Below are 25158 nucleotides of genomic sequence, written 5' to 3' on the forward strand. Positions count from 1 at the left end.
GCTCCAGCCTGGCCTCCCCTCCCCTCCCCCCAGCCTTCCTGCCTTCAACGAAGCCCATCTTGGTTTAACGGAGGGGTTAGTTTCAAGACCTGGAGCTGACATCAGAGGGCCTAGGGATTCCCCTCACTAGCCCAAGCTAAAAACGGGGGACTTGAGTTCCAGTCTTCGTTCTGTCACTGATCTGCTGCGTGACACTGAAGAAGACTTCCCCTGCCTGATTCCATCCTGATGTCACGTCTGAAGCTTCTGGCTTCTACTTCCTGGGCTCAGGATTCCCACGCAAGCCGGTGGAGTGCCCCACGGGGTCCAAGCTATAACGGGGTACTTGGGAAATAATCAGAACATTGGTGGATGGTTCTTTTCCCTCTTTTTTTAATCATCTAGGTTTTAATTTCCCTACGTAATTGCAGTGGCAGCATTTGAAAACTGCTACTGCTTTTAAATGAGGAACCTGAGGTCCGGAGCTGGCCAGTGACTCACCTGAGGTCACCAGAAGTGTTAGCTACACACTGGAGTCTAGAGCTTGGCATTCTTGGCTTCCTTTCCAGCAGTTCTCAGCCTTCACCACATCCCTTCCATTTCCTGCTGGGATCCCAGCCCAAGCCTCAGCTCACCAGCCAAGATCCGCTTGTGGAAACTGAGGCCCAGGTAGACAGAGACGGGCCCAGGCCCATCCCCCAAGGATAAGGACAGAAGCTGGTGCCACCCTGTTTGGCTCTCTGGCTTCTTGGCCAGGATCTGCTAAGATCATCGGCCGAGGGCCATGCCCAGCAGCCCAGCTGCCCACTTTACATCCTCAGGACCTGTCTGGAGCCTTGGCCAGAGCGGGAGAAGGCTGACAGTGAGAGCTCAGGGCTTAGCAGCTGGTCCCTGACCTGCCTCTCTATCGGGCAACTTATGGAGTACCAGCTGTGAGCAGAGCCCACATTAGACACTCAGCAGCAGAAGATGGACTCATTCGCTGATTTACAAAGAAGCTGCTATTGTTGGCTACTGGGGGTATGTCAGCGCACGTAACGGGCAGAATGCCCGCCCTTGTGGGATTCATACTCTAGTGCGTGGAGACAGACCAAAAAAAGGGAGAGAGAAAGTGTTAGATGTTTTTAAATGTTATGTAGAAAAATCATGCAGGGAAAGGGATAGAAAGTGTGTGTGTGGGCACCTGGCTGTCTCAGTTGGTTAAGCATCTGCCTTCGGCTCAGGTCATGATCTCAGGGTCCTGGGATCGAATCCTACATGGGGCTCCCTGCTCAGTGGGGAGCCTGCTTCTCCCTCTGCCTCTGCCTGCCGCTCCCTCGGCTTGTGCTTGCTCTCTCTGTTAAATAAATAAATAAAATATTTTTTTTAAAAAGTGCCAGAGGGACTTAATAGATACAGGCAAGTAATTTAAATAAAGTGAATATTTATTAAAGATAAAGTCCACAAACTATGATTACATGGGATTTCTGGAATCTAATGAAGGGAATCTATAAAAAGCTAAGGAAAAAAATACTTAGTAATGAACAGTTTAAAGCTTACTTGCTGAAATGAAGAAACAAAAAAGATATTCACTTCGCATCTAATTAACCTGGTGCTGAAGTACTGAGCTAAAAGAACAAAGCAACACAAATAATGTGCATTTTTTAAAGGTGTAAAATCTGGAAAAGGCACCGTTTGCCTTTTACAACCAGAAACAAAGTAGGACAAACTACAAATTAATGGTCTTTCTTCAACTCATCAAGGAACTGAGGTCACAAGGCAAACAACTAACCTTACATTCAGAATAGGACAGATACCTTCAGTTAGACTATTTATGGGGCGCCTGGGTGGCACAGCGGCTAAGTGTCTGCCTTCGGCTCAGGGCGTGATCCTGGGGTTATGGGATTGAGCCCTGCATCGGGCTCCTCTGCTATGAGCCTGCTTCTTCCTCTCCCACTCCCCCTGCTTGTGTTCCCTCTCTCGCTGGCTGTCTCTATCTCTGTCAAATAAAAAAATAAAATCTTAAAAAAAAATAGACTATTTGTTTACTCATGGCAGACACTGATACAAACCATATAAACTGACAAAAATATGAATCTGGAATTTTGTTTTAATGAAACCCACTGCAAATTAAAAATGTAAGTTAAAAATGAAAGTATGTTCAAAAAAAGATAAACCATGTAAACACTAATGAAAAAGAGCAGGACTCGCCGAATTAATTTCAGAAAAAGTAATCTTCAGGGAAAATAAAATGAATATTATCATGGATAAAGAGAGACATTACATTCTGATAAGAGTGTCAGTTCTTCAAAAAGACATCAACAATCCTAATTGTGTCTATACCTAAATAATAGAGCGTCAGAACAGGTGAGAGAAATTAATAAATCTAAAAGGAAAAAAAATATATGTCCACAGTTATAGTTGGAAATTGCAACATTTCTTTCTAGAAAAAAGAAAAGAGAAAGTGCCAGGTGCAGGGTTGCGTCTTTTAATTGGGTCAGTGAGGACTCCATTTGAGAAGGTGACATTTGAGCAGGGATCGTAAGAAGAGGGTGGGCTTTGCAGATATCTGAAAGAAGAGTGTTCCAGGCAGAAGGGACAGCAAGTGCAAAGGCCCTGAGGCAGGAGCATGCCTGGCATGTTCTAGGAACAATACGGGAGCCAATGTGGCTGGAGTGGAATGAGTGAGGATAGAGTAAGCAAGATAAATAAATACAATGTGCATTGAAGACAGGATTTATGGCAGGAAGGAATGAGCTATTCAGGGGAGGAAGCCCGTGACAAGGGGTAGTTTCAGAGTAGGCTGAGAAGAGGGGACTCCAGTGAAGACGCTGAGGGCTTTCTAGGCAAAGAAAAGAGCCGATGGAAAGGCAAGCTGGTGTGAGATGGCTCATCATATTCGAGTACGAAGCTCCAGTTACTGGAGAGGAATAGGGCAGGAGCCAGGGAGGCTACAGGTGTCAGCTGCAGCCAGATCGAGAAGGGCAGATGAGCAAAAAGAGACAGGAGGTCTTGGGGAGCCCTAAGAGAAGGTTGGGAGGATCGGGAGGTTGTGGTGAGAGAGTGGGAGGTGGAGTCCAAAGTTTGAGAGGCACAGCAGTTCTGAGCAACAGCAAAGGATGGGGAGTGGTTGTGGTCAGAGGGTGGGTGTGGTGGCTTGCCTCCAGGATGGACAGCAGGACTTGGGGATGTGAGGAAGACCAGCCAGGACCTGTGTCCGTCCTCATCATCAGTCTCAGGATGTTAGGGACCTCCCCCGCAGTGGGGAGCCTCAGTGGCGTGGAATGTGGGGGAATGAGCTGCTACCACTAGGGGACACTGCAAGGGAAACCAGTTCGGGCTAGGCAGGTGCCAGCCGCTTGCTCTTCCTTTTCCTTCTCCAAGCAACCCTCTGGAACTGCTCCCCCAAATGTACTGGTACTTCCCGGGCAGTTGGTTCCAGGCGGCCCTGCTGGGCAGGGCCTCTGTAGGGCTGAGGAGGCACAGTATAGAAAGGGAAAGCCCCCTTGGTTTCTGTCTCACTGCAGGGACCCAGCAGGGAAACCCCACAGATCCCAAAAGGAAAGTGGGCCTCGGGGAAGACCAAGAAACCCCCATCTTGTCCCTGAAGATGGAAAATCCAGGGTGGGGCTAAGGGTGGAGCTGTGCTGGAAGGGAGACCTGTGGTTGATGCAGCCCAGCCCTGACAGCCATCCACGGAGCAGAAACACACAGAGCAGGTTTATTCTGGGACCTGGCTGAGCCCCATCCTGACCTCATACAACCCCAACCTGGGGAGCTCTGACCCTAGACATCAACAGAGCTCTTATCCCAGCCCAAGCCTGAGCCCTGACCTGAGTCACAGTCTCCGGCAGAACCTTAGCCACATCCCGAGCTCTGTGCCCAATCTGGATGAGCTCTAAGCCCAACCCCAAATGGTCCCAAGCAGAGCCTCCAGGTCATTGATATCCCTGACCCCAAACACAGACAGAGCCAGGACGTTGGCCCCAGGCAAAGCTCTAGACCAAGTCCTGCTCTTGACCAAGTCCCGATCCTGGTTATAGACTAAGCTCTAATCTTAGATCTTCCTCTGGCCAAGGACTGAGCTCTTGGCTCTGAACGGATCCATTCTCATCTGCCCTAACCCTGGCTGTAGACTGAGCCCTGATCCTGCCTAGACTGGGACTCCCTGCTCCACACAAAGCCCTATCCCAGCTCCACACGGAGCTCCCCACTTCCTTTGCACTCCCTCCCTCAGCCATCTGGTAAACCAGAAAAGAGTAGGATGACTCAAAACCCCAAGTACTCTCTGATGGGCAATCCCCTTACCTGGCCATCCATCTTCTACAGGACAGTGAGCTTGTGATGGCACTAGGATGATAGTGACAGAGCAGAGGAACAGGAAAGTTTGAGTGTCTGGGACCTGCCAGTCCCTAGAGCAATGACTCACCCAGGAGCAGGGACGTGAGGGGAGATCTGGTTCTGGAGGCTCAGTAGGGGGTCTGGAGCTTGGATTGACCGAAACTCCAGCTTCCCGCCACCCCCCACTGCACCTCCCGCCCCCTCTGGGAAGGGAAATGACATTTCCCCATTTCAGCAAGGGGTGGTGAGGAGAGAAGACTGAGTGCAAAGCCGAAAGTACAAGCAGGAAGGAAAGTGAAACCGGCGCAGCCCCCAGTATAAGACCCCTGCCCGGGAGATGGCTGGCCACACAGGCTGGGCCCCGCTATGGGCCAGATGGCAAGCGACCTTGGCTGGCGTGAGTTTGAGGCCAGGGCTGGGGGTGGAGGGGTGGCAAGCTTGGCTGAGACTGGGCAGGGGATGGGAAGGCTTGACGGGTGTGGATGGGGGCCAGAGGCTGAGGGGCAACTACTTGGCCAAGACTAAGGATACAGGATACAGTCCACCGGAGAATGGGAATGAGTCTGGCATGAATGAGGGGCAGGGGCAGAGGGGTGATGGTTTGGCCAGGGCTGGGCAGAGGACAGGAAGGTTTGACTGGCCTGAAGGGAGAGAGGTGGGCAGGCAGTTTGAACAGGACGAGGACCAGGCAGATAACTGAAGAATTAGGTTGGAGTGAATGAACAGGGACCAGACGGTGTGACCGAGAACTGGGACTGGTAGAGGAAGAACAGCAGGAGGAGTTGGCTGGATGTGGGGCTGGGGCCAAGGAGTCAGCAGCCTAACTGGGTCAAGGGTCTGTAGCTTGGAAGGAGATCCAATCCACAGTTAGTGACTCAAGGAGTCAGAGGCTGGAACCAGGGCCCCAGAAGAAGAGCAGATGGTTGGGCCACAGTAGGGGCCAAAGGCTGGAGAATGGGGATAGACCCAGGGCCAAGGACCCAGGATTGGGTACAGAGGGCAGGGAGAAGCCATGGGAAGGGTCTGGGGCTCCAGAACTCAGACAGGAAGCAGAGGGTCAGTAGGAAATGGCACAGCTCAATTCTGGGCGGGCCATATCAAAGAGACTGGGGGCACGCACTCTCCCTCAAAATAGAGCTAAGAGGAACCCCACGCCGTCTGAAGTCTCTGGGATGCCGGAGCGGTCCCCAAGCCAGGGGAGCCTGAATGCTGGGAGTCGCAGGCACCACCCCCACCTCTGGAAGTACATTGGTGAATGGAAGTACCCAGAAGCTCCCCTTGGCCTTTATGTACAGGACAATTCGGGGAGCAGAGCCCGGGGGTTAGAGATCAAGAACGGACAGGGGAGAGGCACGGAGAGGAGGGTGAGCAGGAACAGACTTAGACTTACAGCCTAGTTTTGGTTTGTGTTTCGAGAATTGTGTAACTCCAGTGATTGCTAGATTTCCTCTCCATGATGGAGAAACCATCAAACACTGCCCTCTTCCCAGAGCTCCCACCCTATGGCCCCTCTCCCTTCTGTCCAGGAAACATAGGGCAGGAAGTACTTTCAGAAATCAACTGATCTGACTCCCCCATTTTACAGATGGGAACCTGAGGCACAGAGGTAAGAGATGACTGGGTCAAGGGAAGAACCTGGATGAGAAACCAAGGTTCTGTCTCCCATTCTGGGCTCTCCTCCTCTTCCAGGCACCCCCTGTTCTTCCAACACTGCAGAGTGACCCACCTGCCTTAGGGGTGGCTGGACCAACCTGTCCTTCTGACTCCCTGGGATAGAGCCTCCAGCACTGCCCGCCCACCCCTGGGGCTCTAGTTCAAGCCATCAGAGCCACCTGGCTAAGCGCAAGGAATCCTTGGCAGAACACAGTGTGCCCACTCCAGGGGAGGTGGCCGCTTCCTCTAAGTTCCCTGGGGGAAGCACACAGGCTCTGCATTTGTGCCGATCTGGAATCCAGTCCTGGTTCCTTTACCCTCTAGCTATTTGATCTTAGCCTAGTCAACTTCACTGAGCCTCATTTTCCTCATCTGCAAAATGCACAGGATAACAGCACCCGGGCTACCAGATAGAGTTGAGCAGTTTGTTCACTGAGAAAGATACTTGGCCAAAAGACTTAGTGGGGGTTGAGATCCAGCCTCAGATCTGTTTGCAAAGTTGTGTACTCTGTGCAAGGTTGTGTCTGTCTTGGAGAAGGGGTATCTTCTTTTCATTCATAGAGAGATGCCATACGATGTCCTCAAAAGCTTCCATCTTATTAGTGGCTGTACGGGGTCAGCAAGATGGCACACAGGGCTTGCCTATAGCACAGGCTAGAAAAGGCACGTGAGTTCTTCTCAAGCTTTCCCCTCATCTGGCCTACCATCTCCCCCCTCTCTCCAGGGCTCAGCCTTTTGCTGCTCTCCTTGCTCCTGGCACGAGCTGGTGTCTGGGGATTCCCGAGACCACCAGGGAGGTCCCCCCTGAGCCTGCAGGAGTTGCGGAGGGAGTTCAAGGTCAGCCTGCAGCTTGCCAGGAAGCTGCTCTCCGAGGTTCGGACCCAGGCCCACCACTTTGTGAGTCTCTCTAATGCAAGTGGTTTTGGGCATGGGCAAATCCCCACTCTCTCTGGCCCCCACTAACAGACCTTTCCCCACAGGCTGAATCTCACCTGCCAGGAGTGAGCCTGGACCTCCTGCCCCTGGGAGATCAGCTCCCTAATGTCTCCCTGACCTTCCAGGCCTGGCACAGCCTCTCTGTGAGTTGGGGGCTGGTGGAATGGGACCGGAGAGCTGGCAGTAAGGCTGAGCCGGGTGGATGGAGATGAAGTCGGGGATTGAATGGAAAATGGATTTGGGGAGGAATGAAGGGATCGGATCTGGATGAGGCTGAGTATGTCATTGGATATAAAGATATAGCTGGAATAACGAAGTGGTGTGAGAATGAGGCTGCACATATGGAGGAGGGATGGGGCTGGGATTAGGAGTGGGACTAGAGTTGGAAGGAGGCTGAAGACAAGATAAAAACACAAGTGAAGAGACGGACAGGAAAGAGGATGGTGAAGAAGGGGACAGAGTGGGGCTGTGGGCAGAGAGTGATAGGACAGGGGAGATGGGGTTGGGTTTGATTCACAGCCTGAGAGCCTTGCCTGACCCCTTCCCTTCCCTCCCACAGGACCCAGAAAGACTCTGCTTCCTCTCCATGATGCTTCGCCCCTTCCATGTGCTCTTGGGACGCCTGGGAAGCCAGGGGGGCTGGACCAGCTCGGAGAAGATGCAGTTGTGGACCGTGAGACTGGATCTCCGAGATTTGCAGCGGCACCTCCGCTTCCAGGTAGGGTGTCCACCCACCTCCTCACCCCCCAGAGACCAACACAAAACACTGAAGCTCATTGGCTCCCTTTTAAAACCACCCCCTGCCCACAGGTTGGGTAAGTTTGGAGGGAGATGTTTTAGATCCTCTCAGTGTGTGTGTGTGTGTGGGGGGGCTGGCTCCATCCCCTGAATCTTTGCCTTCCCTTGGGGTCTTGGTCTGAGCAGCTCTGAAGCACCCGGAACAGCTGCTGGCGTCAGCAGGCCCCGCAACAAAGCTGGTTCCCTTCTCCCTCAGCCTCTCACATCACCACACCCTCCCGAACATTTCCAGGGGAAACTGGCATTTTCCTCTTAATAACAGAAAACGCAAGCAGCGTGAAAACTAGCTATACCACCTTTCTGCCCATTTCAGATCCTACACTGACCCTTAAGAGAAGAAGTTCTGGAATTCCAGATGCCCAGGGCAATCCTGGATGAGTGTGCCAGCTCCACGAGCAGCACCCTGCTCTGTGACTTCCATTTTCTTGGGCCAAAAAATCAGGCAGGACGCCTGAGATGATGACATAATGGAAGATCTAAAGTAGGGGCTGTCCAGGGAAATCATGACCTTGTGGTCTCTGATGTCATTCTGTACCACTGGGCACATAAAGGAACAAGGATGGGCTCCGGGTCTCAGCTTGGCCATTGTCTGACCCATGGGCGTCTCCTTGCAGGTGCTGGCCGCAGGACTCAACCTCCCTGAGGAGGAGGAGAATGAGGAGAGGAAGGGGCTGCTCGAATGGGCTCCGGGGGGCCCCTCGCAGATATCCGCGCAGCCGTCCTGGCCCCAGCTTCTCTATACTTACCAGCTGCTGCATTCCCTAGAGCTCGTCTTGGCTCGGGCCGTGAGGGACTTGCTCTTGCTCTCCCAGGCCGGAAACCCAGCCCCAGCCTTGGGGTGCTCAACATCCAGCTCCCAGCCCTGATGGAGTGACTTCTCAGCCCCTTCCCTTCACCCTTCAGTACCTGAGGACCAGAGTCTGGGCAGCGGGACGGCCTCCAGCTCATTGGCCTTAAACAAGGCAGGACTCCAGCGGCCTCCCACCCCAACCCCTACCCGATAACTTAAGGCCCCTCCAGTCCCTGGCGGATATTTATTTCTTGGATATTTATTTATTGTTCAGGGAAATGATGGTTTATTTATTGTTTCAGAGCCTGCTAGCTGTTCTCGGGCGAGGCCACCATGCGGGGTGCCTAATAAAGCACTCTCATTCTCCGTCGGCCTCAGCTTCTTTTCCGAGAAGGGGTACCTGACCCCCAAAAGGACAAGAATCTGTAGCCTCTGGCCATACTGGATGCCTTTCTGCTCCTGAATTCGGTGGGGGGGTGGCCCTGGGTACCTTCCCCCATTCTGGCTTGCTGGGCTGTGGTTGCCATAGTAACCAGCAGAGTTGTGAGTTGGCTCCCATCTGCTTCCCATCAACCTCTGATTGCAAATGGAGCTTGGAGCTCGTAGGCCTTGCTGACCGCTTTCTTCCAGGCTAGCTCCCACCCCCGAGGTTCGTGTTACTGTTCCACAGCTCTCGGAAGGCCCCGGGTGGGGGCTGGGAGCAGTCAGGGAGGGAAGGCTGCGGGGAGAACTGTCCCGTCCCCTCGGTCCTCCAGACAGCCGAGACAGATGGGAGAGGTGGTCAGGCTCCCGGGGGCCCAGGGCCCTCACTGCGGCTTTGGCTGGCCCAGCCGGGCTTGCAGTTCCTGCATCATGCCTCCATGTGCAAGGCCAAACCTGCAGACGGAGACAGGTCACGGAAGCTGGTCTCCAGGGGGTCACAGCCTCCTCCACACCCCAGCCCCGCCACCTCACCCCATGCTTACCCACGACCCAGGGGCCTTCTCCTGGCTGGCAGTGGGGTCCCTTCAGGCTCTGGGGGGCTTGGCTCTGGGGTTTCCTCTGGCTGGAGAAGTCTCTGCTCGGGAGCTGACCGCTCTTCCTCGGGCGGGGGGCTGGGAGGTCCCTCCTGCTGCTCGGGGGCGCGGCTCCGTCGGAAGGAGGGCCGGGAGCGGCGCAGTGAGGAGTTGCGAGACAGGAGTACACGGCTCCGGGGGACAGAGACGTCCAGGAGAGACACAGGGAGCAGGGCCTGCAGGAAACGGGGCACAGGGTACCACAGGGGGCCAGATTTGAGGTTCTGCCCTACCCAGCCCTGGACCCGAGTGGAGCTCTCACCTCACTCCAGCTGTCGCAAGCGTCCCCTCTGGCACTTTCTGCGATCTCCCCGCGTGGCCCAGGCTCGGCCTCTGCAGGCTCCTGGTGTGTTGACTGGTTCTCCTGGCCCTGGACGTCCTCCAGGCCTTCTGGAACAATCTCCTCGGCCTCTGCTCTCCGGTCTTCCGTCACCTCAGCATCCTCCACACCAAGGGGCCTTCCTGCTTCTCCCTCGGGGTGGTGGTCCCCACCCTGCCCCTCACTGCCTTGCCCTCGCTCCTTCATTTGCCATCCCACAGCCTCCTCTTCCAACAGCGTCTGCCCTCCTGGGAGCCCCTCGGCTTCCACTGTGGCCACGGTCCCCTCTGCCCTCGCCGGCTGGGAGCCCGAGGTAAAGCCATCCACCCCACAGCTTCCTTCTGCCACCACACCTTCTGGGACCTCCACCCGCTCTCCCCTGGGCTCACCCTCTCTGGCCTCCAAAGCCTCAGCTTGGTCCCCTCTGCCAGTCACCTCCTTGTCTGCTGAGCCCTCCAGGCCAAACTCAGGCCCACCTCGGTTTTCTCCATGTGTAGTCTCCACCAGCTCCACACCTCCCCCAGCCTCCTGCCTCCCTTCTGAGTCCCAAACTTCCCCAGCCTCTCTTTCGGGCCCTCCCCCAGCCCCAGCAGCCTTTCCAACCAGAGCTACCTTATCCCTCACTATCTCAGCAGCCAAAGAACTGGCCCCTGGGTCCTCGCTGTCCTGGAGGCTCAGAGTGGCCTCCTCCAGCCTCCAGTCTCGGCTGAATGTCGTGTCTGCCCACCAGGGCACTGTGGCCTCCACCACCTCATCCTTGGTTTCTCTGACATCTGACTCTCCCGGTGACTGACCTGTCCCTGTGTCTGCCCCAAGCCTTCCACCCAGCTCCTGGCTCTCTGCTCCAAGGGTCCCTCCTTCCTCTGTTCCACACCCTGAGTCCTGGGCTGTCTTCCATTCCCCGCCTGCCTCCGGGACATCCGGGAGCGCAGACTCTCTGCCTCCCTCGGCCTCCTTCGGTGCCTGGCCTCCTGCAGCCTCCTCCTCCCCCTCTTCAGCATCTGCTTTTTCTTCCTGGGTCTCCCCTCTCTCCACATCCCTTCCCTGGTTTTCCCAGACTTCTGCCCCAAGGGCATCAGGCTTTACATCTCCCATGGTCCTGGGGTACTCCTCCAGGCCCCCTTCCGTCTCCTCTTTGCTCAGGGATGAAGCGCCACAGAGCTCTTCCTCACCCCCCTGTCCTTCTTCAGGCTGCTCTGTCGGGGTCTGGGGGCCTGCCTTCAGCTCAGGTTCCTGGCCTTCAGTGACCTCGTGCTCAAGGCCACCCCACTCCACCCCCTGGGCTTCTCCGCCTGTCTGAGCCTCCCCCTCACTCCTCTCCCCGCTGAACTCCTTCTCAGGACTGCTGGCCTCTGGGGTTGCTTCCAGGTCAGTATCCCCTTCAGCCTCATTTGCCACGTTGTCCTTGGGCAGCTCAGCCTCTGTGGCCCAGCAACCCTCTTCCTCTTCTTTGGCCTTCTCTGCCTGCATCACCTCCTCCAGACTGGCTGGAACAGCCCTGACCATTGAGGCTTGCCTCTCCTCAGCCTCTTTCCCTCCCTGATCCGCCTGGACCTCAAAGCCTGCCCCTACCTCCCCCTCTGACCCCTGGCCTTCTGCAGCCTCCCTTCCTGCTGTCTGGTCCTTAGCCGCTTCTTCTGTGCCCTCAGTTCCCAGGGCCTGGGTCTGTTTGGGGGAAAAGCTCATCTCAGCCTCTCTATTCTCATCCACCTCCTTCTCCTGGTCTCCCCTGGAGGCCTCCTGGAATGCCCAGGCCCTCCCAGTGCCCTCTGGGATCTTTTCTCCTGAGACTTCCTCATATTCTGTCTTCCTGGCTCCCGAGAGGTCACCCCCTTTCCCGGCTGAGGTTGTCGTGGCCTCTACCCTGCCAAAAGTTATCCCAGCCTCCTCCCTGCCTGAGGCTGTGCTGTCCTCCTCCCCACCTGAGGCTGTGCTGTCTTCCTCCTCCCTGCCTGAGGCTCTGCTGTCCTCCTCCTTGCCTGAGGTTGCCCCAGCCTCCTCCCTGCCTGTGGCTGTTCTATCCTCCTCCTCCCTTTCTGAGGCTGTGCTGTCCTCTCCTCTATCTGATGCTGTTCCATCCTCTCTCCTGCCTGAGACTGTCCTGTCCTCCTCACCGCCTGAGGTTGTCCTGGCCTCTACCCTGCCTAAAGTTATCCCAGCCTCCTCCCTGCCTGTGGCTGTCCTGGCTTCCTCCCTGTCTGAGGCTGTTCTATCCTCCTCTTCCCTTTCTGAGGCTATGCTGTCCTCTCCTGTATCTGAGGCTGTCCCATCCTCCCCCCTGCCTGAGACTGTCCTGTCTTCCTCCCCACCTGAGGCTGTCCCAGCCTCCCCCCTGCCTGAGACTATCCTGTCCTCCTCCCAGCCTGAAGATGTCCCAGCCCCCTCCTTGCCTGAGACTGTCCTGGCTTCCTCCCTGTCTGAGGCTGTGCCATCCTCCACTCTGCCTAAGGCTGTGCTGTCCTCCTTCCTGCCTAAGGCTGTGCTGTCCTCCTCCCTGCCTAAGGCTGTTCTAGCCTCCTCCCTGACTGAGGTTGTCCCGTCCTCAGATTCTGACCCTGACTCCTGTGCTTTCTGTGCCTTTGTGCTTGGGCTACCCCTTAGGACCCCCATTACCTCTTCTTCCTTCCCGGCCTCATTGGCTGCAGACCCTTGGATCTCCTGTGCAACCGCTTCCTTGACCGGCTGCTCTAATGACTCCCTGCTGTCCCCAGCTACCTTTTGCCCATCAGCACCTGCCTCCCCCTCAGGCTCCCTGTGCCAGGTCCACTCTGACTCCGCCTTCTTGGCCACCTCTGGGTTTCTTTCCCTGACCTCTTCCGCCTCCTCCTCCTGTTCCCAGGTTCTCAGTGTCTCCTCTCTGTCCACTTCCTGCTCATTGGGCCTTTGACTCTCCTGGGCTTGGCTGCTGCTGTCTCGAGCAGCCTCACACCCTGCCTTGGACTCCTTTCTGGCCTCTAAGTGGGCCCTTGGCTCCTGGCACCTGGCAGCCTTGGCTGCCTCCCACACCCCAGTGTCCTGCCTATGTGCCTGAGACCCATGGGAGCTGCCTTCTTCCCAACCCCAGGTCTGTTCTGTAGCTGAACTTCCCTCCTGGGGTCTTCCAGCCTCTCTGGGCCCTCCCAGCCCTCTATCCTCCTGGTTTTGGCTGCCTCCAAGGCCCTCCAGGGCCTCCTGGGCTCCCTTCTCTTCAGGCTTCCCTGGCCTTCCTGCAGCCACCTCCCCCGGTTCCTCGGCTGCCCTCGCCTCCTTCCTCTCTGCAGTGGGGACCTCATCTCCCATAAGGTAGGAGACAAAGGAGCTGAGGGAATCCTAGAAGAGAAGGGGGAGGGGATAAAGGCATTAAGGGGAAGCCCAGCTCTCCCTGGGGACCCAGGCCCAGAGGAACTCAGGCCACAGAAGAGGGGTTCTGGGATCTGGGGGGGAAAGAGAACTGGATTTGCAGAAGGAAAAGGCAAAGGCTAGATTAGGGGTAGGTGGATGTGTCTGTGGAGGTGGGGGGATTGAAAGCCAGAAATTATCAGGCTAGGAGGCTACCTGATCTCGGGAAAGGGATAGTCTGAGGAGAGTTTCAAAGGGAGGAGGGGAGGGGAGGCCCCAGGGAGCAGGGTGAAAGTCTCCGGCATTGCTTTGCCCCTCTCACCAGTGCTCCCCGTAAGGCCTGATGCAGCCCAGGGAGATGTAGCCGGAGGAAATCCATCCTGTCTGTCTCTGTCTGTGTGTCCAAAAAGCTGACAAATGACCGTCCCCACCCACCGAGACAAGCCAGTCTTCCCCGGGGGCCCAAGACACTTCCTCTTCCCCTGTGTCTCCCTGACGCATCCCCCGTCCAGGCCCTGCCCACCCTCTGCAATGCCCGCAGCAGCTTCCAGCCCTGGCTGGGAAATGGGTATGCATCACACGGGGGACTCAGGTGCATATTTGGAGCTGAAGGGCAAGCAGGGAGGCCATAAAGAACAACATGGGAGCAGGAGACCTCAGAATTGGGGAGGGGGAAGGGGGCGTGTGGCAACTGCAGCTCAAGTGACTCAGGTCTTGTATTCACACCTCAGCCATTTCCGGCTCCCCCCAAGCCACAGCCACTCTGTGAGAGGAAGCTGGGTTTTGTGGTTCCTGTTTTGCCTAGGGACAAGGAGTAGGAGTGAAGAGGGGCTGGTAAGAGCTTTGGCTTCTCATTTCAGGGTCATTAATGCTTCCTCAAGGGGAAGAAGCGGCTGGATTGGTGGCTCCAGGGCCCACTGGCTCATCCGTAGTCGCTGTTCTTGCAAAACAAAACTTGGCTAAGCTTTGTATTGTGGTTATTTGTGTCTACCTCCCACCCTCCTGTGAGTTCCTTGAAGGCAGAGGCCACGTATGACATGTTGCTGAGTTTGTCAGGTCCCACATGGGTAGTAGGACACCATTTTTCATTGGTTGAGTAACCTGGGAAGCAGACCAAAGGGGGCACATTTCAAACAGCAGTCTGAGGACTTGGTGGTGAGAAAGAGCTGGTAGAGGTGGGCACCAGCTGGTGGAAGCCCATAGAAGAGATTAGCAGAGGAAGGACTCAATGAAGAAAATTCAGGATGCTGCTTTACCACCTAGAGGAAGGTAAGAGAATAATCACTTCTTATTTTGGACTATGTGAAGTGACTTTGATCTAAACCTCTTCCCGCAATCCCCTCCCTGACCCCCACTCTCCATATTTCCAATTAGAGGAACTAGATGAGATCACAGAATCAGAATCTTGGACCTTAGAATTGTCTGGTCTAAGCATTCTTGATGCAGGCAGGAATTCTGCCGCAGCTTGCTGAGCCAAGCACATCTGCCCCTGGTGCTCTATTTCCTATTGTTTAAAGGGCCTCTAAGGTCAGCTTTAGTTCTAACCTTGTATCATCACCAGCAACTTTCCTTTTTTTTTTTTTGTTTTCTCATCTGTAAAACCAGAGGTTGGACTATTTCTGTGATATTCTTTGGTTCTGAGATAATTTGGGGAAAGGGATCTTTTTAATGCTTTGGATACTGCCAGTAGACAGAAATCCTCTTCTTAAGTGAGAATTATCTTGATTTTCAGTTCTTAAAGCAATGTAAGGGCAACGGAGAGGAATAAGAATGCCCTGAAGCTGGCTGTCTTTGTTCCCAGCTAGAAACGGGGACTAGAGTAGCCAGGTGGCCATATTTATTTCTGGCAATTGAGGGCCGCGAAAGGAGCTGAAGCCGCTCGCTGCCATGACTAGTGCTGGCACGACACGGCCAAGAACTTGCGCGCGGCTAGTCTGACGTCACGGCTCTTCTTGCTGATCCCACCCGCTCCAGTTTTAAACCAGCGGTTCCAGGGTTCTCCTGGCCTCTCTCTGTCCCTCGCCCCGAGGCTGGGAAAACCCGAAGCCAAGGCAGAGAGAGGACCCGGAAGTTGTGGTGACCTCCAAGCACGTGATGAGAGGGCCCGCTGGCGCTGTCACGTGACCCGTCAACCTGCGGTACCTCGGGGCCGAACTTGCAGCTTCTCTTAAAGGTACAGACCGCGGAGCCCCCTGCTTTAAAGGGGGCTGGGGCAGAGTCCCACGGGTGGGGCGTGATGCCGTCGTGCGAGGGCGCGAGATGGACCCCCGGGGTAACGTGGTGGGTCGCCCGGCGCCAGTGCAGACGAGAAGCCGGAGCTGGGACCTGCAGTGGGGCGTTGATCCTTCCCATCTGTCGCAGACCCTCACCCGCCCGGTCGGAGCCAATTCTGGACCCTCGCTGACTTTGAACCCTTCGCGGGGTCTGAATTTGATGCAATGGGAGGCTGTGCGGGCTCGCGGTGGCGCCTTTTGGATTCCGAGGGTGCGTATTCCCGCCCACCCTACTGAGAGTGACAGCCTCTGCCCTGCGACCCCCCCTGACTCGGGGCTCGGGCTCTGGCTCGGCCAGAGGACACCCCTGGGAGGACGCCCCTGCGAGTGGGGTAGGGGTCATGCTGTCTTCTTCTCGCCCTCCCAGGGGAGGATGCCGCCCCAGAACCTCGGCCCCCTTTGTCGGACCGTCAGGGCGCCCTTTGGAAGAACGTGGTGGGTTTCTGGTGAGTGGCCCGAAGAGTTCAGCAGAAGTAAAAATGGGGTGGGAAGAGTTGGGAAGCAACAGGAGGAAAAAGGCAAGAAAGAGTTGAGCTGCGGAAAAGGAGCCGAATTCACAAATATTTACTGAACCCGGTTGGTTTGCCCTGAGGCGGTTTGTAAACCTCCAAGACGTCACTTATTTACTTACCACCTTCACATTTGGGCCAGATCTTCATATCACCTGTAGGACTACTTACTTTATGTTTTTACTTCAAGCACTTCAGACTTTAAATTTTGTAAATACGTGTATTTTTTAGAAGAAAACTTTAAATCGCTACTGTAGATGGGAAGCCAGTGTTTTTCCTAATGCACGTTTTAATAAACGCATCCCCACTTTTTAAAAGGTCACCCATCTACCTCCTGAAATCATTCCAGTATTGGGCCTTGGGAAGTCCTTCTAGCGCTAACCTGAACATCGAGGGCTTAGGTGGCACACTGGGTTGGAAGTGACTTCCCGTGTGACTCTGGAAGAGTCCCATCACCTCTCTCAGCCTCTGGTTGACAGCAGCAAAATGGGAAGAAGGGTGGGAGCACTTCATAGACTTGTGAAAAGAGCACATGAAATCTCTGGCACCGGGCCCAGTTCCTTTCCCATCACTGTGTGCAGCTCTGGGAAACGAGAGTAAGCAAAAAAAGATCCTTCATGGGTCATAAAGGGCTTTGGTATAATCTTGTTTAATCCCCACAGCCCCCTGTGAGGTAGTGAGAAGAAAAACCTGTATCCTCATTTACAGGTAGGTAGTCCAAGGCCACTCAAGTAGGAAGTGGCAGGCTTTTTTTTTTTTTTAAGATTTTATTTGTTTATCAGAGAGAGAGTGAGCGTGCAGGCAGAGGAGGGAGGGAAGCAGGCTCCCCACTGAGCAAGGATCCCGATGCAGGACTCCATCCCAGGATCCTGGGATCGTGGCCTGAGCCGAAGGCAGACACTGAACCGACTGAGCCACCCAGGCGTCCCCAAGGAAGCGTCGGGCTTGGAACCTGAACTCGGTCCTTTGGGCTTCAAGCCCCAGGATCTTTCTCTACTGTTCCACAACACATCAGAGACAGTGGATCGGTGGATGAGAAATGCCCCAGGAATTGAACCATGGTGGGAGCTTGGAGGAGAGAGTCATCAAGGATGACTTTCTTCTCTTCCTGGAAGAGACAAGACGTGAACCCAAGTCTGTCATCCCAAAGCCTGTATTTCTAGCCCAAACACCGAAATGGAGATGGGGTGTGATGAGAGAGAAAAACAAGGGAGTTGACTGAAGGCCACAGGAAGGGGAGATTTGGTGCTAGGACTGTGAGTAGATTGTGAGCCTGGAAGGAGGTTAAGATCTGTTCTTATATGTCAGTTATATGTCAGTTTATCTCAAGTTATATGTCAGTTATATGTCAGTCTTATATGTCAGTTTATCTCAAGTTATATGTCAGTTATATGTCAGTCTTATATGTCAGTTTATCTCAATAAAACTGAAGGGGGGAAAAAAAAGTCTATCCTGCTCACTCCAGGCTCCTGGGCCTTTGCAACAACTTCTCTTATGTGGTGATGCTCAGCGCGGCCCATGACATCCTTAGCCACCAGAGGGCATCTGGGAACCAGAGCCATGTAAGTGACCCTCTCCTCCACCACCACGTTTAGTCCTTCTGGGAAGCTGAGGGACTCACCCTAGAGCAGGGACGCCTTTGAAAAACTCATGGAATGGGGTGGCCAAGGGGTGGGGCAAGGGGACTAAAGTTCCCAGTCTCCCAGACCACAGAGCAGGAAGGGTTTTTAAGAAGCCATTGATGCCACATAGACAGACTCAGATGTTGGCTGAGCGGGGCCATGGTCTACGACAGCGTTTCTTAACCCCAGCGCTATTAATTTTAGGCTGGAGAATTCTTTGTTGTGGAGCTTTCCTGTGCATTGTACCGTGCTTAGCATCACCCCCATCCTCTACCAGTAGCATACCCCCTGTTCTATAGTTGAGACAAGAATGTCTGCAGGCATTGCCGAATGTTCCCTGGGGGTGTATAATCACCAACAGTTGAGAGCCTCTTGTCTGATGAGCTGGAGACAGGGCGGGGGGTCCCTGCGGAAGGAGCACAACCACCACCTTGCCAAGTCCAACAGGGAATTTGGTCCAAGGTCAGCTTTTCTGGAAACCCATTTCTTTTTCTTGGCTGAAAAAGACTTTATCAAATTATTTAAAATGTTGCCATTTACATTTTCACGTGTCTACTTAAAAACAGTTACTTGGAATCCTCGGGTCAGGGGGTGCTGGGGTGGGCCACACATGAGCCTGGCAGAGAAGCAAATGAGACCAGGCTCGGAGCCACAGGGCTTTAAAAAACTGGATGCTCCTAGGGGCCTCAGAGGAGTAGGGCGAAGAGGAAAGGGTCACCTCGGGGGTTTGGTTTAACCCCACCCTCGCAGATCTCTAACCGAATCTCCTTCCCCATTCTCAGGGGAGAGGGACCCATTTCCACACTGTAGCCTTACTGTGTAGATACCCACTCCCTAAAATCAGTGTGGCGAACACACCCAGGCATCCACTGGAAGAGGTCCTCATAAGTACACTTATATCAGAGAAAACAAGGCACCTTGGGAGCTCTACAGCTCACTCTCCTACCTGTGTCTCATTCCGGACAGAAAGTGGAAATTTGGAAACCCATTTTTTTTTTTTTAATGAAAGCTCCTGAATGTGTTACCCAAGTAGAGCCCATTTGAGGGGCCATCCTTGCCCTTAGTTTGAGGATTTCTACGGTAACCTCACCCTCCCAGTTGTGCACCTAGAGAAACTGAGGTCCCAAGAGGCCAGTGTTGACCCAAGGCCATCCCTCAAGTTAGGGCTGAGCTGGGACTGGAGCCAGTCCTTTTTTGTGTCTCCTCCTGCCCCCCTGGGTGAGAGACTGTTCTCTGTCATCAGGTGGACCCAGACCCACCGCCCATCCCCCACAATAGCTCATCTCGATTTGACTGCAACTCTGTCTCCACGGCTGTGAGTACCCATCTGGTCCGCCCCTGACCCTGCCCCCCAGTCCCTCGGCACCCAGCTGCGACCATCATGATTATAATAATTAAGATCGTTTCCTGAGCCTTTTCCCTGTGTAGCGTGCATTGGCTCATGTAATCCTCACAGTGGCACTGTGAGCTAAGCGCTGTAACCCCCCCCCCATTTTCCAGATGAGGGGACTGAGGTTTTTGAGACAATGCTAAGGAACGGCAGAGCTGGGACTTGAACCCAGATCTGTCTGACCTCAGAGCCTGTGTCTGCAGCGAGTCAACCTGGCTGGTGTCTGTCTTCCCTTGGTCACTTGGTCGGGAGGCTTGTCCCTGGGACCGTCTGGCGTCTCACTCTCTTCTTCTGTTCCAGGCAGTGCTTCTGGCAGATATCCTCCCCACCCTCGTCATCAAATTACTGGCTCCTCTCGGTCTCCATCTCCTGCCCTACAGGTCTGAGTGGGGGTGGCACGAGGAAGGGCAGGTGGGACCTGGAGAGCGGGGAGGCCAGGAGGGCTAAGGAAGTGGCGGGAGGGCTGGGGAGTTGCGGGCAGAAGCCGACCTTCCTCTTCCCTCCCAACCTCTCGCCCTCAGCCCCCGGGTTCTTGTCAGTGGGATTTGTGCCGCTGGAAGCTTCGTCCTGGTTGCCTTCTCTCATTCAGTGGGGACCAGCCTGTGTGGTGAGTGTGAGGTTCTGTGTCCGGTGGGGAACCCAGAGGAACCGAAACGGAGCATTGGGTAGTCTCCCCAACTTCCGAGAGGAAAGGGATTGTTCTTCCCCTCAGAAGCCTGCTGGGACTGTCACGAGTAGGAGATGGGAGATGAGGTCATTTTGGAGGGATGGGTGGTGGTTGGGTCGGGGGTGGGGGGCAGAGATAGGAGGAAATGGATGGAGCTCGAGATGAGCGGAGTCCCCAAGACTCCGTGACGGGGCCACTGAGGCATCCAGGATGCGTTCTTGCTCCGGAGTTGATAACTGGGTGGATGGAGGTCCCGTTCCCTATGAGAGGGCATGCAGCAGAGCCGGTTGGTTTTCCTTCACATCTGAAGACCCCTCGATGCACCTCCCCGCCCCGGTCCAGGGGATCTGTTTTTAGCCCCTCTGAGCTGATGCAGAGGAGGCCGTGGCCAGACACCTCAGGGGATCGGGGCTATTAGGGAGGCTAGGTGTGGCCACTGCCATGCTTGTCCTCCCCCCAGGTGTGGTCTTGGCTAGCATCTCGTCAGGTCTGGGGGAAATCACCTTCCTCTCGCTTACTGCCTTCTACCCCAGGTAAGCAGGCAGAGCCGGGAGTGGGAGAGAGGACCCCCTGGTGCTGGCTTTGGTCCTTCCTCATCTCTTGTGTTCTTCTCAGGGCTGTGATCTCCTGGTGGTCCTCAGGAACGGGGGCAGCAGGGCTGCTGGGAGCATTGTCCTATCTGGGCCTCACCCAGGCTGGCCTCTCCCCACAGCACACCCTGCTGTCCATGCTGGGTATCCCCGCCCTGCTGCTGGCCAGGTAGGCTGCCTGGGCTGGGAGGATGAGGGATTTGAAGAGAGAGCTGGATCGGGCCCCTCATCTTCAGATCCCGGCAGCCTTGTAAGGAGGGGATGTGGGTTCTGAGCTGAGAGAGGCCTGGCTTGAGTTCTGGAGTTGCTCTAGTGTGGGACAAGATGCCCCCTCCCGTGATTTTGCAGATTATTGCTTGGGACAAGGCCATGTAGAAAAAGTGAATTGATTTAAAGAAAAATAAGAAGCAGAAAATTTATATAGGAGGAGCGTAGACATGGCCGATATAAAAGAGGCTGAAATTTGGGAAGTTCTGGCCCAGCGCAGAATGAACACATAATCATTAGAAGAACAATGACAAGAAAACAGAGCTGACTTGCTTGGCAGGAGCCCGGAGTCCAAACAAGGGCGGGTGGGTAGAAACAGCAAGGAGCCAAATTTCAGTCCTAAGGAAGGAAGCGCTTTCCTCAGTCGGAGCTCTCTGGCACGGGATCGGAGGGGCTGCAAGGAGTGTAGAAATGATGGGGGGCTGCCCCGGGGGGGAGCGGCCTCTCCAGCCCGACAGAGGCGCTTCGGTCTCATCTTCCTCCCACCCGTTCCTAGCTATTTCTTTTTGCTCACACCTCCCGAGCCCCAGGACCCTGGAGGGGAAGAAGACGCAGAGACATCAGCACGGCAGCCCCTGATAGGCAGCGAGGCCCCAGGGTCGAAGCCAGGTAGGAGACCCAGGAGTCCCTCAGAGCTGTCACTCTCCCTCTGGACGGGTGTTTGCCTTTCCTCTCTCCGGTGGACACAGTCGGGAGGGGAGGTGGACGGCAGTGCCGGTTATGGTAAGAGCCGACTGCATTCATCTCCTCAAGAACTGCGCACTGGGGCACCTGAGGGGCTCAGTCGGTTAAGTGTCTGGCTCTTGATTGCGTCTCAGGTCATCATCTCAGGGTCATGGGATAGAGCCCCACATTGTGCTCCACACTGAGCGTGGAGTCTGCGTCCTTCTCCCGCTCCCTCGACCCCTCCCCCATTCCCATTCTCTGTCTTTTTCTCTCTCTCTCTCAAATAAAATCAATCCTAAAAAACAAAAAAAAAAAACCAGAAAACTGCTCAGTGAGTACTCACATGTGCTGATGGTCACTGGGGCTACCGGGCGGCTGAGATGAGGAAAGGGGGCAGATTCATGCACACGTAGATGAATTGGAAACGTTATTTTCGAGCCTTGGTAAGTGCTGGCCGGACATAAAACAGGGATTGCTGCTGGGAACTAGGGGGAATAGAGAAGGGTGCCACCTAGAGGAGGTGGTCTGTGAAGGCCTTTTTGAGGAAGTATCATTGGGCTGAACTTTGAATGACAGGGAGTCAGCCTTACTGACTTACTGACGGACAGGACATGGGGTGAACAGGTTGCAGCCCGAGGGAACAGCAAGTCCTAAGATCCTGTGGTGGGAAGGAGCTTGGATGTTCAGGAAGCAGAAGGAAGGGGCCAGTGTGGCTGGGTTGGAGAGTGTCCTTATCAGACTGTGTAAGAGCCATGGAGAGGTCCCACCGATTAATTCCCCCCCCCTTTTTAAATCGTGGTAAAATATACCTAACATGAAGTTTACCAATTTAACCATTTTTTAAAAGAGGGCGAGTGTGGGGTGGGGAGGGGCAGGGAGAAAGAGAGAAAATCTTAAGCGCAGAGCCCGACACGGGGCTCCATCTCACAACCCCGAGATCATGACCTGAGCTGAAATCAAGAGTCAGACGCTCAACTGACTGAGCCACCCAGGCGCCCCTTAACCATTTCCGGTTGTACAATCCAGTGGAATTGAAGTGCATTCACGCTGAGGGTGTGAATGTGGTTGGTCCTTGCCCACCAGCACCCCTCTGCCGAGTCGCTGTGCCGACCTCACCTGCCCTTCCCTCCCTGTTCCCTGCAGACTCCAGCCCAAACCTCTCCCTTCAGGAAAAGTGGACCGTGTTCAAGGTACGGATGGTGGCTGCGGCAGGTCCCCCCCTGTGGCCAGTGCCCACCTGCCAGCCTTCCGCTCATGTCTTCTGACTCTTCCAGGGCCTGCTGCGGTACATCGTCCCGTTGGTCCTGGTTTACTTTGCGGAGTATTTCATCAATCAGGGGCTTGTGAGTGAGGGCTGCTGGGAGGGGTGGAAGTAGCGATCGAGGCGGGGCCCCACATGTCTCCGTCCATCTGCCCTGTCTGCTCTTTGCCGCAGTTTGAGCTCCTGTTCTTCCGGAACACATCCCTGAGTCACGCTCAGCAGTATCGCTGGTAAGAAGGGTGAGAGGGTGGGCGGCAGGACGGGCAGGGGGCTGGGGGACCCCTTGATAATAGGGCCTGGGGGCGGCCAGGGCCAGCCTGCTGCATAGGCACCCACAGGGGCTTCCTCCTCCTGCCTGCCCTCATTGAAGGTACCAGATGCTCTACCAGGCTGGCGTCTTTGTTTCCCGCTCTTCTCTCCGTTGCTGTCGCATCCCTTTCACGTGGGTCCTGGCCCTGCTGCAGGTACCGAGCCCAGCCCTCCCTCCGTTCCCACCTTGGCTCCCAGCTTCCCACACCCCAGGCTTCCTTCCCTCAGCAGAAGATGTTCGTTGCTAGTCGTCAGGTTCTGAGCCCAGGGAACAGAAGGCCAGCAGGGCTCTGGCTCCATGTAAAATGTGTGGCCTCGGGAGCCTGGCAAAGCTGACTGCAAATCCCAGCTTCTGTTCTCTGTAGCTGTGTGACTTAGGGCAGGTCCCTGAACCAGCCTGAGCCAACATTTCCTCATCTATGAATCAGGCGTGGCCAACATCTACTTCTCAGGGTAGCTGTAACAAATACAGATGAGAAGAAGTGTTTTAATCCACTGGAAGCACTTAATGATTATTCCCACAAGCCTCGTGCGGAGACACAGGCTTTCAAATAACATTTGCATGGGTTAAAAAAAAAAAAAGTACTGTCTTTTTATTCTGGATGGTTCATTACGATAAAATCAGCGATGTTGTAGCCAGCAGGTTATTTACCACAAGGCTGGTGAGCAAATTGAACTTCCTGTGGCCGAAGCATTACAGCGTTAAGTGAACACACACCGTTCTCGCCCGCGGTCTAACCAAACTAGCCTCACATGACCAGCGTTCATTGTTTCAAGGTCATGAGTCTATGGCCCCTGAAGGTAGCTGTCAAAATTAACCTCCTGTTAGTTCAGGAAAGTCCTTTTTTAATAAACTGAGGCCAATTCTAGGATAACAAGATATAGACCAAGTATGGGTTGCACGGGAGTGTCATGGGGGCGCCCTGTGCCTGTCCTCCAGCATTCTCCCTTCTTTGAGCAGTACTGCTAGTCCAGGGCCTTGTACCCCAGAAGCCCCAAGTCGTTGTGTCAACAATTCTGAACTCGGGGTTCTTCGTTAGATGCCACTGAAATGGGTAGCTTAGGATTTTAGCTGTAGTTTTAACCAAGGCTGGTCTGTAGAATTGGCGGCTTGTAATCACTGAGTTCCATTACAGAAGTGGCCTCACGCTACAGACTAAAGCGCTGACAGGGTGTCGCCAGTCACGTTAGCATCACGGGGATGTGTTCCTTTTTTTTTTTTTTTTAAGATTTTATTTATTTATTCAACAGAGATAGAGACAGCCAGCGAGAGAGGGAACACAAGCAGGGGGAGTGGGAGAGGAAGAAGCAGGCTCCCAGCGGAGGAGCCTGATGTGGGGCTCGATCCCATAACGCCGGGATCACTCCCTGAGCCGAAGGCAGACGCTCAACCACTGTGCCACCCAGGCGCCCAGGGGATGTGTTCCTTTAAATGCAGATCTCTGAGCTCACTTCAGACTTACTGAATTAGAACCTTCCAGCGGCGCCTGGGTAGCACAGTCGTTAAGCGTCTGCCTTCGGCTCAGGGCGTGATCCCGGCGTTCCGGGATCGAGTCCCACATCGGGCTCCTCCGCTGGGAGCCTGTTTCTTCCTCTCCCACTCCCCTGCTGTGTTCCCTCTCTCGCTGGCTGTCTATCTCTGTCACATAAATAAATAAAATCTTAAAAAAAAAAAAAAAAAGAAAGAACCTTCGAGGGCAAGGCCTGTGTGGATCACAAGATGGCCGGGCGATCTGTACATATATCAAGCGTGTGAGCCGCCATGGCGGCCTCCACACTGGGGAGGCAACCCTATGCGCCCAGGCCTGGGACACTGGGGTCCTCTGAAGGACTGGGGCACAGAGGAGGGACCTACTCCCCTGGGCGGGGTCAGAGAGGCTTCCTTAAAGACATGAGAACACCTCGGCCAGAGTTTCTCAACCTTGGCACTGACATTTGGGGTTGGATCATTCTTTGTTGAGGGGCTTTCCATGCACCACAGAACTGAGCGGCGTCCATGGCCTCTACCCACTCCCTCCCCACTCGCAGCAGCCAAGAACATGTTTAGATGTTGCCAAGTGTCCCCTGGGTGGCAAAAGTCACACCCAGTTGAGAACTGCCTGTCAACACCCATAGTCTCAGTCTGGTAAAATAGTGGGAGAGGGGTGGGCCTCTCTCTTCAGGGAGCCCTTGGGAGGAGGCACGAGAGTCCAGGAGTGGGAGGGGTCCTGATCCAAGCTGGGCTGCAAACAGTGGTGACCAGGAGACCCAAAGTGAGAGGAGGGGAATAGCGTTCCAGGAGCGATATGAGCCAAGGTGAAGTTGGGAGAGAGACCTACAATGTCTAGGGTGGCTGGGACAGGAGGNTGCACCACCTGGGTTCTGTGGTGAATATTTTGCTACATTACTTTATCACATGTAACACTCCATCCAAATGAGTCTCTGATTTTTGTAATG

General features: G+C 54.7%; 3 protein-coding genes across 6 annotated transcripts; 2 read left to right on the forward strand and 1 right to left on the reverse strand.

The window, feature by feature from the left end:
* The first annotated feature begins 4533 nt into the window (after positions 1–4533).
* IL27 (interleukin 27) lies at positions 4534–8842 on the forward strand. Its single transcript, XM_002927336.4, has 5 exons — positions 4534–4696; positions 6677–6849; positions 6933–7031; positions 7448–7606; positions 8301–8842. Exons 1-5 carry the CDS (start codon positions 4666–4668, stop codon positions 8550–8552), a joined length of 714 nt encoding a protein of 237 aa, XP_002927382.1. The 5' UTR covers positions 4534–4665; the 3' UTR covers positions 8553–8842.
* Positions 8739–13626, reverse strand: APOBR (apolipoprotein B receptor). Its single transcript, XM_002927337.4, has 4 exons — positions 13491–13626; positions 9794–13159; positions 9442–9707; positions 8739–9352 (listed from the first exon to the last, which is right to left on the reverse strand). Exons 1-4 carry the CDS (start codon positions 13545–13547, stop codon positions 9283–9285), a joined length of 3759 nt encoding a protein of 1252 aa, XP_002927383.1. The 5' UTR covers positions 13548–13626; the 3' UTR covers positions 8739–9282.
* Positions 13479–23967, forward strand: CLN3 (CLN3 lysosomal/endosomal transmembrane protein, battenin). 4 transcript variants are annotated; one of them, XM_034670164.1, is made up of 15 exons: positions 13479–14437; positions 15143–15341; positions 15473–15652; positions 15809–15887; positions 17416–17512; positions 18816–18887; positions 19263–19342; positions 19484–19569; positions 20090–20162; positions 20245–20388; positions 20983–21095; positions 22296–22342; positions 22427–22495; positions 22588–22643; positions 22784–23964. In XM_034670164.1, the coding sequence occupies exons 3-15, from the start codon at positions 15607–15609 to the stop codon at positions 22968–22970; spliced, it is 1149 nt and encodes a 382-aa protein (XP_034526055.1). In that variant the 5' UTR covers positions 13479–14437; positions 15143–15341; positions 15473–15606; the 3' UTR covers positions 22971–23964. The 4 variants fall into 4 exon arrangements, with proteins under 4 accessions (XP_034526055.1, XP_034526054.1, XP_034526053.1 ...); XM_034670163.1 differs by having other exon boundaries at positions 15530–15652; positions 22784–23963; XM_034670162.1 differs by lacking the exons at positions 13479–14437; positions 15143–15341 and adding an exon at positions 16613–16658 and having other exon boundaries at positions 15352–15652; positions 22784–23967.
* The last annotated feature ends 1191 nt before the right edge of the window (positions 23968–25158 follow it).

Source organism: Ailuropoda melanoleuca, chromosome 10 (assembly GCF_002007445.2).
Source record: "Ailuropoda melanoleuca isolate Jingjing chromosome 10, ASM200744v2, whole genome shotgun sequence".
NCBI classification, from domain to species: Eukaryota; Metazoa; Chordata; class Mammalia; order Carnivora; family Ursidae; genus Ailuropoda; species Ailuropoda melanoleuca.

What these genes read in the sequence shown, in the direction of transcription:
- APOBR (XM_002927337.4), bottom strand. Translation starts at nt 13,547, where the DNA reads ATGGATTTCCTCCGGCTACATCTCCCTGGGCTGCATCAGGCCTTACGG. An exon ending in CTTGCGACAGCTGGAGTGAG is followed by an intron (nt 9,708 to 9,793) that starts GTGAGAGCTCCA and finishes CGTTTCCTGCAG; the next exon opens with GCCCTGCTCCCTGTGTCTCT. An exon ending in AGAAGGCCCCTGGGTCGTGG is followed by an intron (nt 9,353 to 9,441) that starts GTAAGCATGGGG and finishes CTCCGTCTGCAG; the next exon opens with GTTTGGCCTTGCACATGGAG.
- CLN3 (XM_034670162.1), top strand. Translation starts at nt 15,428, where the DNA reads ATGGACCCCCGGGGTAACGTGGTGGGTCGCCCGGCGCCAGTGCAGACG. An exon ending in GGCCCCAGGGTCGAAGCCAG is followed by an intron (nt 21,096 to 22,295) that starts GTAGGAGACCCA and finishes TGTTCCCTGCAG; the next exon opens with ACTCCAGCCCAAACCTCTCC. An exon ending in CACGCTCAGCAGTATCGCTG is followed by an intron (nt 22,644 to 22,783) that starts GTAAGAAGGGTG and finishes CCCTCATTGAAG; the next exon opens with GTACCAGATGCTCTACCAGG.
- IL27 (XM_002927336.4), top strand. Translation starts at nt 4,666, where the DNA reads ATGGGCCAGATGGCAAGCGACCTTGGCTGGC. An exon ending in GGACCCAGGCCCACCACTTT is followed by an intron (nt 6,850 to 6,932) that starts GTGAGTCTCTCT and finishes CTTTCCCCACAG; the next exon opens with GCTGAATCTCACCTGCCAGG. An exon ending in AGGCCTGGCACAGCCTCTCT is followed by an intron (nt 7,032 to 7,447) that starts GTGAGTTGGGGG and finishes TCCCTCCCACAG; the next exon opens with GACCCAGAAAGACTCTGCTT.